At 44.4% G+C, this 15,673-nt stretch overlaps 2 protein-coding genes across 2 annotated transcripts in view; one reads left to right on the forward strand and one right to left on the reverse strand.

The window, feature by feature from the left end:
• Window positions 1-249: 249 nt before the first annotated feature.
• On the reverse strand, window positions 250-14,471 carry TMA7 (translation machinery associated 7 homolog). The gene is given in 5 exon segments (XM_054035550.1): window positions 250-425; window positions 3,207-3,294; window positions 14,140-14,195; window positions 14,367-14,400; window positions 14,403-14,471. Coding segments are annotated over 5 exon segments (267 nt in total). The 5' UTR covers window positions 14,457-14,471; the 3' UTR covers window positions 250-390.
• A 93-nt stretch (window positions 14,472-14,564) lies between these two features.
• The window catches only part of CCDC51 (coiled-coil domain containing 51), a 30,845-nt gene continuing 29,736 nt past the window's right edge, over window positions 14,565-15,673 (forward strand). The window contains exon 1 of the mRNA XM_054035548.1: window positions 14,565-14,751. The gene's annotated coding sequence lies outside the window, so the exon portion shown is untranslated. The remainder of the gene's footprint in view (window positions 14,752-15,673) is intronic.

Here is a 15,673-nt window from a genome sequence, read left to right on the forward strand (position 1 = left end):
TACATAGGAGGCAGTCTCTCTGCTATCCAGGACTCAAGCACTGTAGAGCTGTATAAATCAGACACTTTGAATTGCATACAGATATCAGCAGTGCAGAAGTTGAATAAGTTTGTTTCTGGAACTAAACACCACTACCCTATGGGCCAACTATAATTTCAAGTGGTCTTCAACTGTAGTCTCCTATGAAGTTCAATCCAGTAATGCATTTTGAAAGTCAGTCTACAGGGCAACACAGAGAGACACCACATCTTAACAAAACAATTTATTTTGACTGAGCAAAATGTACAAGGAGCTCAAATGACAGTGAATTTTCTTGACTACATGAATCTGCAGATCCATTGCATAGACAAGCAACCAATGGGAGCAGACTGCTTCTTCTACAGCATATAACTACTTTTTGCCAGACTTCTTGATGCCACCACCAGCTGCCAAAAGAAAGAAAACCACAATACAGACATCTGAAGCCTATACAGAGGTTTAGTCCCACATGCCAATTTCTTCAACAACTTCCTTTATTACCACCTCCACTCAATCCCCCATTTAAAAACCTTCACCTCAACCACATTGTTTGTATTACATTTCACCTGACTTTGAGTTAATGTTTTTTGTATAATTTATTACACTACTTCCTCATCAACACATGCTTTATGTTGCATTACAAGCTTTGCATTAAGACCCAATTCCTGTAACATTAGTTACGCACCTATTTTTGTCCGCAGGACTATGTATCCAGAGACCTTTTGCATCCACTCAAGAAAATCCTCTACTTTGTCCTCTTATTACAGAAGATGTTAGCACTGTTTTGTGTGATGTACAACACTGAAAATCTGTTCATTCACCTCTCTGGCCCTGGTAACCACTGTGGGGTTACGTGGGTGTAACAGCAAAATTTGGCCCACTAAGTCAGAAAATATACTTGAAAGGCTTTGCCAACAGCTTTTTCAATAACAGATTTTTCTCCTCTCCCCCTCCCACACCATGTCCGGGGAGAAAAACCATACAGATTAACAAAAGTTCAGAAAGTTTGCTGATGAATTCCCAAAACAAGTGATTCCCCATTAATGGCTCCACTCCCTTGTCAAGGACCCTAATTAGTCTTGAGAAACCTTTTGGCAGAAGAGCAAATGCTATGTGGGTACAGCATGAGTGTCTCCTCATCCCACATAATCAAGGTGTATTTAAGGCTGTAAGAATACAGACAACAGCAACCTTCCAATAGCAACTAGAGGCCCCAGTCAGAATCAAGGCCTTGCTGTACTAAGAACTGGAGGGGGAGGGGAGGGGCGCGGTGGCACATGGATCAGCATTCATGTCGCACTTCCTATCAGTACCTGGCTGGGACCAAGAAAGCTAACAATCCAACCAGCAGACCAAATTCGGTGATGCATCCTGGTCATGTGCCACCTGAGGCATGTTGCGCATGCGCTAAGACTAAGGGCTGGTCCACACTTAGTCCGGACTTCGGACTAAGGTACGCAAATTCAGCTACGTTAATAACGTAGCTGAATTCGAAGTACCTTACTCCGGACTTACCGCGGTCCAGACGCGGCCAGAAGTCTCCCCCCGTCGACGCCGCGTACTCCTCTCGGCGAGCTGGAGTACCGGCGCCGACTGTGAGCACTTCCGGGATCGATCCGGGATCGATTTATCGCGTCTTAACCAGACGCGATAAATCGATCCCAGAACATCGATGGCGTGCCTCCGGACCAGCCGGTAAGTGAAGACTAGGCCTTAGTAATGTAGAAACATGAGAGATTGTAAAATCTTCAGGACAGGGACTATGTAGGGCAGACAGACAATAGAAGGTAGGGAGAAGAGACTGTGAATTTAAATAAAAATGATTTTTTTAAAAAAGGTCAACAAAATCATTTTTTGTATTTAATTTAAATACCGTTTTTAAAAATAAACATTTAAAATTAAATTTGCAATTATGATAGATTACAGTATGTTTATGCCTAAACATAGGCTATTAGAATCATGTCCATTACATTAAAAAAAAAGCAGGACGTTTGCTATCCAAGTATTAAAAAAAGTCAAACCAATGAATTACTGGAAATCAATGGTTAAGTACACAGAACCAGAGTTGGCTGAAGTGCTAAATTAGCTTTTCATAGCAGTAGCCACTTTCTGCAGATACAAGGAGAATAATTTTATCTCAATTTATTCATTCAGTTTAGTTCAACAACTAGTTAATTCAAAGTTAAGAAACTGATTGGGAGTTGAAAAAACTGGAAAGCTTGTTTCACTCTTCCAATCTGTGAGTAATAACATGGTGTAAGAGGATGAGACCTGGTAGTTCCAAAATCTTGACGAACGTGGTGACCAGAAACAACCAGTTAAATTCACTAACTTTAGCGAAACTATTATATTAAAAAACAGTTTTAAATTCAAAACATGTTTGATGAACTTTTTCTTATGGATCCTGCACATTTAAGATAGAATTTCATTTTTATAATAAAACAGTGTTGGCGAGATGAAGAAGTAATAGGATTGTCAACGGGCACAGTTATTAGAATGGACTAGTTTGTGTCTGTCCAGGCAGACCAATGAATCTATTGAGTTAATTGATTGTAATAAGTTTAGTTATACTGAATATTGTAAATCACTCAGGACTGGTGCTCAAACAACTAAAACAGATGAAGTAAGAAATCTTAATTGAATCATTCTGGTTTCCATTTGTTGCTCATATATTCTTGTGTGTGTTTAATAACTTGAGTAATTTGCAATTAAAACCAGCTCACTTTGGAATGTAAAATAACTAAGGCTGTCAAGTGCAGGCATTAACTGCAATTAATTAACTGAAAGCAAAATTAATGCATTAACTTTCTTAACACGTTAATTGCATACCTGGGGCAGGGTGGGAGACATCGGCGGCAGGGGGGCTGAAGCAGCCCCAACCCACAGCTTCCTGGGTGATGGGGGGGGACTGGAGCCCTGTGCCACAAACCCTATGGGTGGGAAAGGGGGGCTGGAGCCCCCAGCCCTGACCCTATATTTGAAAATATAGAAACCTCCCCAAAATATTTAAATAAATGGTATTCTTATATTGTTTAACAGTGCGATTAAAACGGCAATTAGTCGCTTGACAGCCCTGAAAATAACCTAAAGCATAGTCCTTGTTATGTCAGTGTAGCAAAAAACATTAAAGATAATTCCTTAACTTTTCCTATCCTTAAGGCAAGCCAGTTATTGAGTGGGCCACTTACTAAGGGGGCCTTTCCCAGAAGCTTTTGTCTTCATCTCCTCAAGTTTCTTCTGCTCTTCCTTCTGTTTTTGCTTGAAGGCCAAATCTTCCTGAAGAAAAGTCAACATTTGTTAGCATCTTCCCTCCGACCACTGAAGTGAACTGACAAGGGTTTTGTGAAAAACAGTAAACTGGAGGTAAGCAATTGGAAATTGTAAAATTCCAGAAAACAAAGACCCCCAAAATTATAAATCTCTTCTAAAGAAAGATAGCCATAGAATCATAGAAATGTAAGACTGGAAGGGATCTCAATAGGTCATCTAGTCCAGTGGTTCTCAAACTAGGGCCACCGCTTGTTCAGGGAAAGCCCCTGACAGGTTGGGCCGGTTTGTTTACCTGCCGCGTCCGCAGGTTCGGCCGATCACGGCTTCCACTGGCTGCGGTTTGCCGCTCCAGGCCAATGGGGGCTGCAGGAAGCGGCACAGGCTAAGGGACGTGCTGCCCGCCCTTCCTGCAGCCCCCGTTGGCCTGGAGCAGCAAACCACAGCCAGTGGAAGCCGCGATCGGCTGAACCAGCAGACGCGGCAGGTAAACAAACCGGCCCGGCCTGCCAGGGGCTTTCCCTGAACAAGCGGCGGCCCTAGTTTGAGAACCACTAATTTAGTCCATTCCCGTCACTCAAAGCAGGACTAAGTAGTAACTAGACCATTCTTGACAGGTGTTTGTCTAACCTGTTCTTAGAAACTTCCAATGACGGAGGATTCCACAAACTCCCTAGGCCAGCGGTTCTCAAACTGTGGTCACCACCACATTTTAATGGGGTCACCAGGGCTGTTAAACTTGCTGGGGCCCGGGGCTGAAGCCAAAATCCAAGCCCCATGAAGTCCTCAAGCTTTGGCACCCCCCCACGGTGGGGGGCTCAGGCTCCAGTCCCTCTCCCTGGGGTCTTGTAGTAATTTTTGTTGTCAGAAGGGGGTCGCGGTACAATGAAGTTTGAGAAACCCTGCCCTAGGCAATTTGTTCCAGTGGTTAACCACCCTGACAGGAGGTTTTTCCTAATGTCCAGCCTAAACCTCCTTTGCTGCAATTTAAGCCCATTGCTTCTTGTCCTATCCTCAGAGGTTAAGAACACTTCTTCTCCCTCCTCCTTGTAACATCCTTTTATATATTTGAAAATTGTTATCATGTGTGTGTCCCCCACCCCGCCAGTCTCTTCTCCATACTGAAGAACCCCAATTCCCCCCCTCCCCCAATTTTCCCTCATGTCATGTTTTCTAGACCTTTAATCATTTTTGTTGCTCTCCTCTGGGCTTTTATTGGACACAGTACACCAGTTGAGGTCGAATCAGTGCAGAGTCCAGCAGAATTACTTATTGTGTCTTGCTTACAACACTCCTGCTAATACATCCCAGAATTATGTTCCCTTCTTTGCAACAGCATTATGCTGATGATTCATATTTAGCTTGGGATCCATTATGACCTCTAGATCCCTTTCCGTAGTACTCCTTCCTATGCAGTCATTTCTCATTTTGTATGTGTGCAATTGATTATTCCTCCCTAAATGGAGTACTTTGCATTCATCCTTATTGAATTTCATCCTATTAACTTCAGACCATTTCTCCAGTTTGTCCAGATCATTTTGAATTTTAATCCTATCCTCCAAAGCGCTTGCAACCCCTCCCAGCTTGGTATCATCCACAAACTTCAGAAGTGTACTCTCTATGCCATTATCTAAATCATTGATGAAGATATTGAACAGAATTGGATCAGGACTGATCCCTGAGGGACCCTTGATATGCCCTTTCATATAATATTAAATACCCAAAAAGTAACAAAATTAAGGTTGCCCAGTGCTGCCATGAGCCCTACCAGAATATGGAGAGTGGCTAAACTAACTTCTGGAAACCAGGAAATAAGAAGTTAAATACATACCAGACTCTCAATATAACCTTAACCCTGCCCTTTTTGAGCAATACCCAACATGCCAACACCACACATAGCTCCTGTAAGGATGGAGTGCTGCTAAGGAACACTGTTACAGGTTGGCTAAAAAACAAACAAACAATTTAACTTAAAAAAAAAACCCAAAGTGTTATTTTTAATTTAAATTAAATTACTTGTCCTTTTTAAAATAAAACCATTTTAAAATTAAATCTGAAGATATGATGACATATCTTAAGGGCTAAATATACTACAATCTATTAGAATCTTTTATATTAAATAGAAAGTATTGAACAGTATATGTCTGCTGCTTAAATGTTGAAGAACATCAGACTACTGAACTGGTAGAAGTCACTGATTAAGCACCTGGAATCAGAGTCTTTTGATGTGCTAAACAAAACTGACAGCACTAGCCTCTTCTGCGGGAGTAAAGAGAATATTTTCTTCTTTTCAGTTTATTCAACTAGTTCAGTTCAACAATTAGTTAATTGAAAGTTAAGAAACCGATTGGGAGATGAAAGAGCTGGAAAGCTTGTTTTTCTCTTGCAGTCTATGAATGAAAAAAAAAAAAATAGGTGTGAAAGGATGAGATCTACTAATTCTAAAATCTTGAAGGACATGAAGGCCAGGAACAGTCAGTTCAATTAACTAACTACAGTTACTACTTCTTTTGTTTAAAAAATCAGTTTGTTTTAAATGCAAATGCATGTTGTGTTAAACCTAAGAAAAAAGTATGTAGCCAGCACATTTAAGGTTGTTTGATTTAATATAAATGCATTTTAAAATGCAGTTTTTATGCATTTTAAAATAATTCTAATTTCCATCCAAATGCAGCTGGACACAACTCATGAGCACAAAATTAATAATCAAGTAAATGAGAAATGCATCATTTATGATTTCCTAGCATAATAAAAATGTAAAACTTAAGAATCTGAATAAATGCATATTAAGTTATGTAATTGCTTAAATAAGTCTGCATCAATAGTGTATCCTCCTTGTTAGCAAGAAGTACCAAGTTTAGCATAAAGGCAATACTCATTTACAAAATAAAATCTTGTAATGGTTACCAACCAATGAGAATCAACTTTTTCTTTAGGAAAATAACCAAAACAACAAATGCAAAACAAAATTAAAATAAATTATTTAAATCAAGAATTCCTGCTTGCTGATTTAAACTACGATTAAAATCAGTGACTTGTACTGGTTTGATTTAAAACAATCCAACCTGAGAAGGGATGCAATATATTAGTAGAATGGTGGGTGACAAACATGTTAGTGATGCATTTTGTATTTTTAAATGATTATGCTCTTTAAAACAATCTCCATGACAGGACGACTCCTGGGCACCTCTATTGATGCAATCTATACAACTCAGCACTGAGAGGAGACATACCTGATCCCGCAAGACGCACATGCACTTCTCTTCACATCATAGCAACAACTCTGCCAAGATGCTCCAACTAATCACTCCACCATTTAATAGAGCTACACCTAACAGTGAACGCATGTGGAGTGAATGCAGATAAATGCTGGAATTCAAATTTTTGGACCACCACCAACCCAGTGGCACCGGCCATGTCTATACGTACAGCTGCACCACTGCAGCGCATCTGGTGAAGAAGCTCTATGACAGTGGCTCTCAAACTTTTTTTACTGGTGACTCCTTTCACACAGCAAGCCTCTGAGTGTGACCCTCCCTTATAAATTAAAAACACTTTAAAATATATTTAACACCATTATAAATGCTGGAGGCAAAGTGGGGTTTGAGGTGGAGGTTGACAGCTTGCAACCCCCCAATGTAATAACCTCGCAACCCCGAGGGGTCCCGACCCCCAGTTTGAGAACCCCTGCTCTATGACAATGGAAGAGCTCTCCTGTCGGCATAGTAAAATCACCTCCACAAATGGCAAAAGCTATGTCAGCAGGAGAAGCTCTCGTTCCACATATCTACCTATAGATTAACAGATTTTAAGCCCAGAAGCGAACCATTAAGTAGCCATAAAATGCTATTCACGTAAGTGAAAGTTCTGCTGCAAATCTGGATTAGATTAGTAGGGAGAGACCACTATCCACAACTAAGGCTTGGTCTACACTACAAACTTATTTCAGTAAAACTACGTTGCTCAGGGTTGTGGATTTTCTACACCCTGAAACAACATAGTTATATCAACCTAACCACTAGTGTAGACAGTATTACCACCTCTTGGAAAGGTGGAGTACCTATGCCAACGGGAAAGCTTCTTCACTCGCTGTAGCATCTTCACTAAGCGCTACAGCAGCGCTCTAAACGTAGGCAAGCCCTGCTACAAGTTTGTCTACAAGAAGATGACGTTGCAGACCAAAAAGTTAGTGAGTCTGGGATTTACAACAGCGGCAGCTGCTTAATGGCTCTATGCAGAGTCTCAGCACATTCCATTAGCCAGCGTTTCTCAAATGCAGCCACAACAGCCTCCTGGGCAGAGATGGGGGAGGGGGCAAAGTAGTGGTCACTCCCTACAGTACTGAGGGGCTCCGGGGCAAGCTTAACCCCCCTCTCCTCCCATCAGCCTTGGGGCTCTGGTGGCTGGCTCTGAGCTTCAGGCCCCACTCTCCCAGCTTCAGGGCTCTGGGCTTCACCCACCCCTGCTCCTGCCATAGGGCTCCAGCTCTGGGCTTCAGCCCAGGGTAGCAGGGTTTCAGCAGTGCCGGCCTTACCTGGTGCTGTGGTCAAGAGGCAAGCAGGGGGCTGAGAGGCCATGGAAGGGAGCTTGGGGTGATTAAGCATGATTGAAATACAGATACGTAGTCACTCTGGGTGACACCCACAGCTAGCCTTTCTGGTACAAAAATGAAGAAGCCAGATGGTTTTGCTGATGGGCCATCAGCAAAGCCAATGAATCCTGGTAGAACTTAACCTTCCTGTGAAAGTTTTGGCCAGCCTGGAAGCAATGGCTGCTATAACACTGCAAGAGCATGTGACCAGACCACGTGTCTCTGGATTCCATCTTGGGATGTCAGTATTTTTTCCACAAACCAGTCTGGGAATCAAGTTTTGAAACAAAGAGTTCCTGCCATATGCTAATGCTATATAAGGAGGGACTGACATCATCTGTTGTTCTTCACTCCCCACATAAGAAGACCCCTGGAAATACCTGAGGAACAAAGACTGAACTGGGGGAAGTGCTGGACCCAGGCTAACAGGATTTCTAGCCTGTATATCAGTGGTCACCAACCGGTCGATTGTGATCATCTGATTGATCCTAGAGGATCTCCCAGTTGATCCTGATCTCTGGCAGCTCAGCAGGGCTGCCGCTAAGACAGGATCCCTGCCTGCCCCAACCCCACACCACTCCTGGAAGTGGCCAGCGCAGCCCCGGGGGCAGGGTTCTCCCTCCACATGCTGCTCCTGCCTGCAAGCACTGCTCCCGCAGCTTCCATTGGCTGGGAACAGGGAGCTGTGGACAATGGGAGCTGCAGGGGTGGTACTTGCAGAGAGGGGCAGTGCACAGAGCCACATGCCCCACTGTGCCAGGGCCACAAGGGTGAGTTGGCCCCTTCTGGGAGCAGCATGGGACCGGGGTAGGCAGGGAGCCTGCCTTAGCAGCAGCCACGCTGGACCACCGACCGGGAGCTGCCGGAGGTAAGTGCTGCCCAGCAGGAGGCCCCCACCCCAAACCCCCTCCTGCACCCCAAACCCTGACACCTCTCCTACAGCCAGCACCCCCACCCCCTTCCGCACCCCAATACTCTGCCACAGCCTGGAGCCCTCTCCTGCACCCAAACTCCCTCCCAGAGCTTGCACCCCACTCACTCCTGCACCCCAACCCCCTGCCCCAGGCTCAGCCCAGAGCCCCCACCCACAGTGAACTCCTCAGCTCCAGCCCAGTGCCCACACCCCCTCCTGAACCCCAAACCTCTATCGCAGCCCAGTGAAAGTGAGTGAGGGTAGGGGACAGCACGTAACGGGGGTGGGGGGAGGTAGAGTGAGTGGGGTGGGGCTTTGGGTAATGGGTGGCGTAGATCCTGGGTTGCCCTTAAACTCAAAAAGTAATCTTGGGCGTAAAAAGGTTGGAGACCACTGCTGTATATGTAGACCTGAGAAACCCAAGCTCTAAAACTAATGCAGCTTGTGCCTTAAGAATCTAAGTCTGCCTGTACTATCAGTTAGGGTGAGAATCCGCTAATTCATATCCAATCAATCTAGTATATTAAGCTTAATGTGTGGGGGGGTTATGTGCTAGGTAATCTGCTTTGATCTGTTTGCTATCCCTTATAATCACTTAAAATCTATCTTTTGTAGTTAATACACTTATTTTTGTTTTATCTAAACCAGCGAGGTTGAGTGAAATGCATGTGAAATCGTAGCTCAAGGGGAAAAGGCTGTCGCATATTCCTCTCCACATTGAGAGGGAGGTGAACTGGACAATAAATTCATAATGATTGGGGTTTGGACCATGGCAGGACAGTACAGCTCTGGGGTCCTAGGCTGGGAAGCTGGTGGTTATTTTGGCTGTAGCCTCTCTATTGTTGGTTCACATGCAATGGTTGGTCAGAGAACCTGCATGTAACTGCAGCTGGGTCGGTATGTTCCTGTGTGTATGCTGTTGGAAGCGTAAGACCGAGAGTGTGTCTGCAGCTTGTCACAGCAGCACAGTGTGAGAGGGAGCCAACGCTGGTGGGTCAGAGGGCTCAGTGGCAACCCAGGGGGAACCTGTCACAGTGCATATTTGTTTTTCCTAAAGCTAAGCTCCTGGCCCTCAGAGACCATGTATGGGCTTTGGAGACCAGAGTGGCTGAACTGGAGGAGCTAATGGAGACAGAGAGATACATAAATGAGACTTTCTGGGACACAGTAGATCGGTCCCACCCCTGGTCTGACAGCATCTGTGCTGTTGAGGAGGATGAAAGTCTCAGGGAAGGAGAACATCCAACTGGAGCAGAGGGAAACGATCCCATAGTTGGGACCCAGATGATGATGTGGTATCCTCGTGCACTGAGGATACCTCTCGGGGGGAGGGAACTCCAGTTATTAGGAAGAGACAGGTAACGGTTATGGGGGATTCGATCATTAGAAATATAGATAGCTGGATTTGCGATGACCGGGAGAACCGCATGGTGACTTGCCTGCCTGTGCAAAGGTTGCAGATCTCTCAAGACATCTAGAAGGACTTATGTGTAGTGCAGGGGAGGAGCCAGTGGTTGTGGTCCATGTAGGTACCAGTGACATAGGGAAGGATAGGAGAGAGGTCCTGGAGGCCAAATTTAGGCTGCTAGGTAAGAGATTGAAGTCCAGAACCTCCATGGTAGCATTCTCTGAAATGCTTCCAGTTCCACGCACAGGGCCAGTTAGACAAACAGAACTGCAGGGTCTCAATACGTGGATGAGACGATGGTATAGGGAGGAGTTTAGATTAGGAACAAGGGAAGCTTTTGGGAAAGGGGGAGCCTATACAGGAAAGATGGGCTCCACCTAAACCAAAATGGAACCCGATTGCTGGCATTTAAAATTAAAAAGGTCAGAGAGAAGTTTTAAACTAAGGACTGGGGGAAAGCCAACAGGTGCAGAGAAGCACATGGTTCAGACAGAGACATCCCTTAGGGGAGGATCTATTAATGGAGATTCTCTATGTCATAGTAAGGAGGAGAGGATGGAAGATGATAAAATACAGGTAGGATCTGATGAGAAACAGTCAAATGAAAAAAAGTCCCATTCAATTACATCATGTAATGGCAGACAGCTAAAAAGTGACAAGTGTTAATATACAAATACTAGAAGAATAAATAATAAGATGGGTGAACTAGAGTGCCTCATATTAAATGAGGATATTTATATAATAGGCATCACATAAACTTGGTGAAATGAGAATAATCAATGGGACAAAGTAATATCAGGGGACAAAATATAGCAGGACAGAACAGGTTGCGCTGGTGGGGGAGTGGAACTATATGTGAAAAAAAGCATAGAATCAAATGAAGTAAAAATCTTAAATGAACCAAACTGTACCACAGAATCTCTATGGATAGTAATGCAATGTTCTAATAATAAAAATATATTAGTAGGGCTATATTACCGACCACCTGACCACAATGGTGATAGTGACTTTGAAATGCTCAGGGAGATTAGAGAGGCTATAAAAATTTAAAAAATTAAAAAACAAAACAAAAAACAACAACGAAACTTGATAATAATGGGGGATTTCAACTATCCCCATATTGAGTAGGTGCATGTCAACTCAGGATGGGATGCAGAGATAAAATTTCTAGACACCACTAATGACTGCTTCTTGGAGCAGCTAGTCCTGGAACCCACAAAAGGAGAGGCAATTCTTGATTTAATCCTAAATGGAGCACAGGAACTGGTCAAAGAGGTGAATATAGCAAGACCGCTTGGTAATAGTGACCATAATATAATTAGATTAAACATCCCGGTGGCTGGGAAAACACCACAACAGCCCAACACTGTAGCATTTAATTTCAGAAAGGGGGACTACACAAAAATGAGGAAGTTAGTTAAACAGAAATTAAAAGGTACAGTACCAAAAGTGAAATCCCTGCAAGCTGCATGGAAACTTTTTAAAGACGCCATAATAGAGGCTCAACTTAAATATATACACCCAAATTAAAAAACATTGTAAGAGAACCAAAAAAGTGCCACCATGGCAAAAAAAAAGTAAAAGAAGCAGTGAGACACAAAAAGGCATCCTTTAAAAAGTGGAAGTTAAATCCTAGTGAGGAAAATAGAAAGGAGTATAAACCCTGGCAAATGAAGTGTAAAAATATAATTAGGAAGGCCAAAAAATTTGAAGAACAGCTAGCCAAAGACTCAAAAAGTAATAGCAACAAATTTTTTTTAAGTACAACAGAAGCAGGAATCCTGCTAAACAACCAGTGGGGCCACTGGATGATTGAGATGCTAAAGGAGTACTCAAGGATGATATGGCCATTGCAGAGCAATTAAATAAATTCTTTGCATCCGTCTTCAGGGCTGAGGATGTGAGGGAGATTCCCAAACCTGAGCCTTTTTTTTAGGTGACAAATCTGAGGAACTGTCCCAGATTGTGGTGTCATTAGAGGTGGTTTTGGAACAAACTGATGAACTAAACAGTAATAAGTCACCAGGACCAGATGGTATTCATCCAAGAGTTCTGAAGGAACTCAAATGTGAAATTACAGAACTACTAACTGTAGTTTGTAACCTATCATTTAAATCAGCTTCTGTACCAAATGACTAGAGAATAGCTAAGTGATGCCATTTTTTAAAAAGGGCTCCAGAGGTGATCCCTGCAATTACAGGCCAGTAAGCCTGACTTCAGTACCGGGCATGAACATGATTTGTTGGGGAAGAGTCAACATGGCTTTTGTAAAGGGAAATCATTCCTCACCAATCTACTAGAATTCTTTGAGGGGGTCAACAAGAATGTGGACAAGGGGGATCCAGTGGATCTAGTATACTTAGATTGTCAGAAAGCCTTGTGACAAGGTCCCTCAACAAAGGCTCTTATGCAAAGTAAGCTGTCATGGGATAAGAGGGAAGGTCCTCTCATGGACTGCTATCTGGTTAAAAGATAGGAAACAAAGGATAGCAGTTTTCAGAATGGAGAGAGGTAAATAGTGGTGCCCCCCAGTGGTCTGTACTGGGACCAGTCCTAGTCAATATATTCATAAATGATCTGGAAAAAGGGGTAAACAGTGACATGGCAAAATATGCAGATGATACAAAAACTACTCAAGACAGTTAAGTCCCAGGCAGACTGTGAAGAGCTACAGAAGGATCTCTCAAAACTGGGTGACTGGGCAACAAAATGGCAGATGAAATTCAATGTTGGTAAATGAAAAGTAATGCACATTGGAAAACATAATCCCAACTATACATATAAAATGATGAGGTCTAAATTAGCTGTTACCATTCAAGAAAGATCTTGGAGTCATTGTGGATAGTTCTCTGAAAACATCTACTCAATGGGCAGCTGTAGTCAATAAAGCAAACAGAACGTTGGGCATCATTAAGAAAGGGACAGATAAGAAGACAGAAAATATCATATTGCCTCTATGTAAATCCATGTTACACCCACATCTTGAATATTCCATGCAGATGTGGTCCCCCCATCTCAAAAAAGATATATTGGAATTGGAAAATATTTAGAAAAGGGCAACAAAAATGATTAGGGGTATGGAGTGTCTGCCATATGAGGAGAGATTAATAAGACTGGGACTTTTCAGCATGGAAAAGAGACGACTGAGAGGGAATATGATAGTCTATAAACTCATAACTGGTGTGGAAAAAGTAAATAGGGAAGTGTTATTTACTCCTTCTCATAAACACGAACTAGGGGTCACCAAATAAAATTAATAGGCAGGTTTAAAACAAACAAAAGGAAGTGTTTTTTCAGACAATGCACAATCAACCTGTAGAACTCCTTGCCAGAGGATGTTGTGTAGGCCAAGACTATAACAGGGTTCAAAAAAGAACTAGATAAGTTCACAGAGGAGAGGTCCATCAATAGCTATTAGCCAGGATGACCTGGGATGGTGTCCCTAGCTTCTGGACAAGAGAGGCTGGAAATGGGAAACACAGGATTCATCACTTGATGATGACCTGTTCTGTTCATTCCCTCTGGGGCACCTTGCATTGGCCAATGCCAGAAGATACTGGGCTAGATGGCCCTTAGGTCATACTGGGTCGGACCATTCTCATGCTTGCAGGGAGCTGCTGGAGGTGAGCACCCCGCATCTGGCATCCCAAGCTCCTCCTGCACCCCAACCCCCTGCCCCAAGCATTTCAGGAAAATTTGTCAGACTGGCCACCAATAAGAGTTGGTGGCTGCACTCTGAGGCCACCAAAAATTTTGTTGTGAGAACCCCTGCATTAGACCACAGCCTCACTATGACCACTTTACCAGTCAAGTTTATCTCCACAAAACCCAGTTACAGGTGCCACTGCTCCCCCAACCCTATTCCAAGGTGAGCAAAGTCCCCTCCCGGTAGCCAGACCCTCAGCCCGCCCACGAAGGGAAGAGCTCAGCACTGACTCCCACCTCGTCCATGTCCTTTGCCTGTTTCTTCGGTTGCTTCAGAGGTTTCTTCTTACCACCTACACCAAAGGAAAAGGAAACAGTGAGGCGCAGAGCCGGGTGTTCGCATGCGAGCCCCCCACCCCCGGACCCTTTGCGGGAGGAGAGCGGCGCTCGCCCCGGAGCCCTCACGGGGAGAAAGGGAAAGGGGGGGGGGAAGCGCGAGCGGCACCCACTCCAGAGACACGCACGAAGGGACGGCGGGAACACAAAGCCCAGCAAGTCTCTGTTTCCTCTAGGGCCGATCCGGGACATGGGACGGGCTCAGCCTTTAGCCGCATTAAAGCGAACCCTAAGGGCCGGCAGGAGAAAAGGGGACACTAGCTTTCTAGAGACCCCGTTACCGTCTCTGCCCGACATAGCGTGGCTCAAGACTCAGCACCCTCACAAGCACAGCGCTAGCCCGGAAGTACAAGCCCGTCGGCTTATCACTTCCGTCTGACGTTATGCGGCCACCATACGGTTTCAGGTGCCCGCTTCCGAGTTCACCCGAGAGTGGTGAGCACTGCGCGTGCCCGAGCTAGGAGAGCCAAGGGTGTGGAACCGCGGCACGCGCAGAGAAGGGGAGCCGGGCAGGTACCGACAAGGGGTTGCAGGGAGATGGGTGGAACGCGCCGGGAGAATTGGAGGGAGGGGTGAGCCGGGGGGCGTAGAGGGAGTATTGGGGGAAGTGCTTATGAGATTAATTTCAATGGTCTGCATTATGCAAGAGTTCAGACTACAAAAACAACAAGGAGTCTGGTGGCACCTTAGAGACTAACAGATCTGTTAGTCTCTAAGGTAGGGTGACCAGATGCCCCGATTTTATAGGGACAGTCCTGATTTTGGGGTCTTTTTCTTATGTAGGCTCCTATTATCCCCCACCCCCGTCCTGATTTTTCACACTTGCTGTCTGGTCACCCTACTCTAAGGTGCCACCAGACTCCTTGTTGTTTTTGTAGATACAGACTAACACGGCTACCCCCTGAGACTTGAGTTCAGACTAGTTTGTCATGAATTCCATGGAGATTTACATGTAAATCTCTTAGTTTAGAAATTGTATAAATATCAATAATTGCCTTTCTTTGAATTCTTTTTTGAGGTGAGCCCAGTCTTTTGACTCCTTCTGGCACAGTAGTTTTTAAGGTTTCAAAGTTGAAAATGGATTGAATATTAATTTATATTAGGTTTTTGTAAAATCTAAACAAGCCCTATTTGACATAACATGTGAAGATGAGCAACTGAATATTGCAACATGTGCAAGTGCTTATGTACAAGTGCTAGAAGTGTAAATATGAAGATCAGGGGTGAGGTCCCATCCGGAAGAGGCGGGGCCTCTCAAGATTTAAAAGCCCTGAGGCACCGGCTGTGGCTGGGAGCCCCAGGGCCTTTAAATCAACCCGGGGCTCCCAGCTGCAGAGGTGGCTGGGAGCCCCCAGGGCTTAGGGGCAAATTAAAGGGCCCGGGGCGCCGGGCGCCGCGGAGCTCCAGGCTCAGAGCTCCCACGGCTGCGGAGAAC

The sequence above is a fragment of the Malaclemys terrapin genome, chromosome 7 (assembly GCF_027887155.1).
Source record: "Malaclemys terrapin pileata isolate rMalTer1 chromosome 7, rMalTer1.hap1, whole genome shotgun sequence".
Classification (NCBI taxonomy): domain Eukaryota; kingdom Metazoa; phylum Chordata; order Testudines; family Emydidae; genus Malaclemys; species Malaclemys terrapin.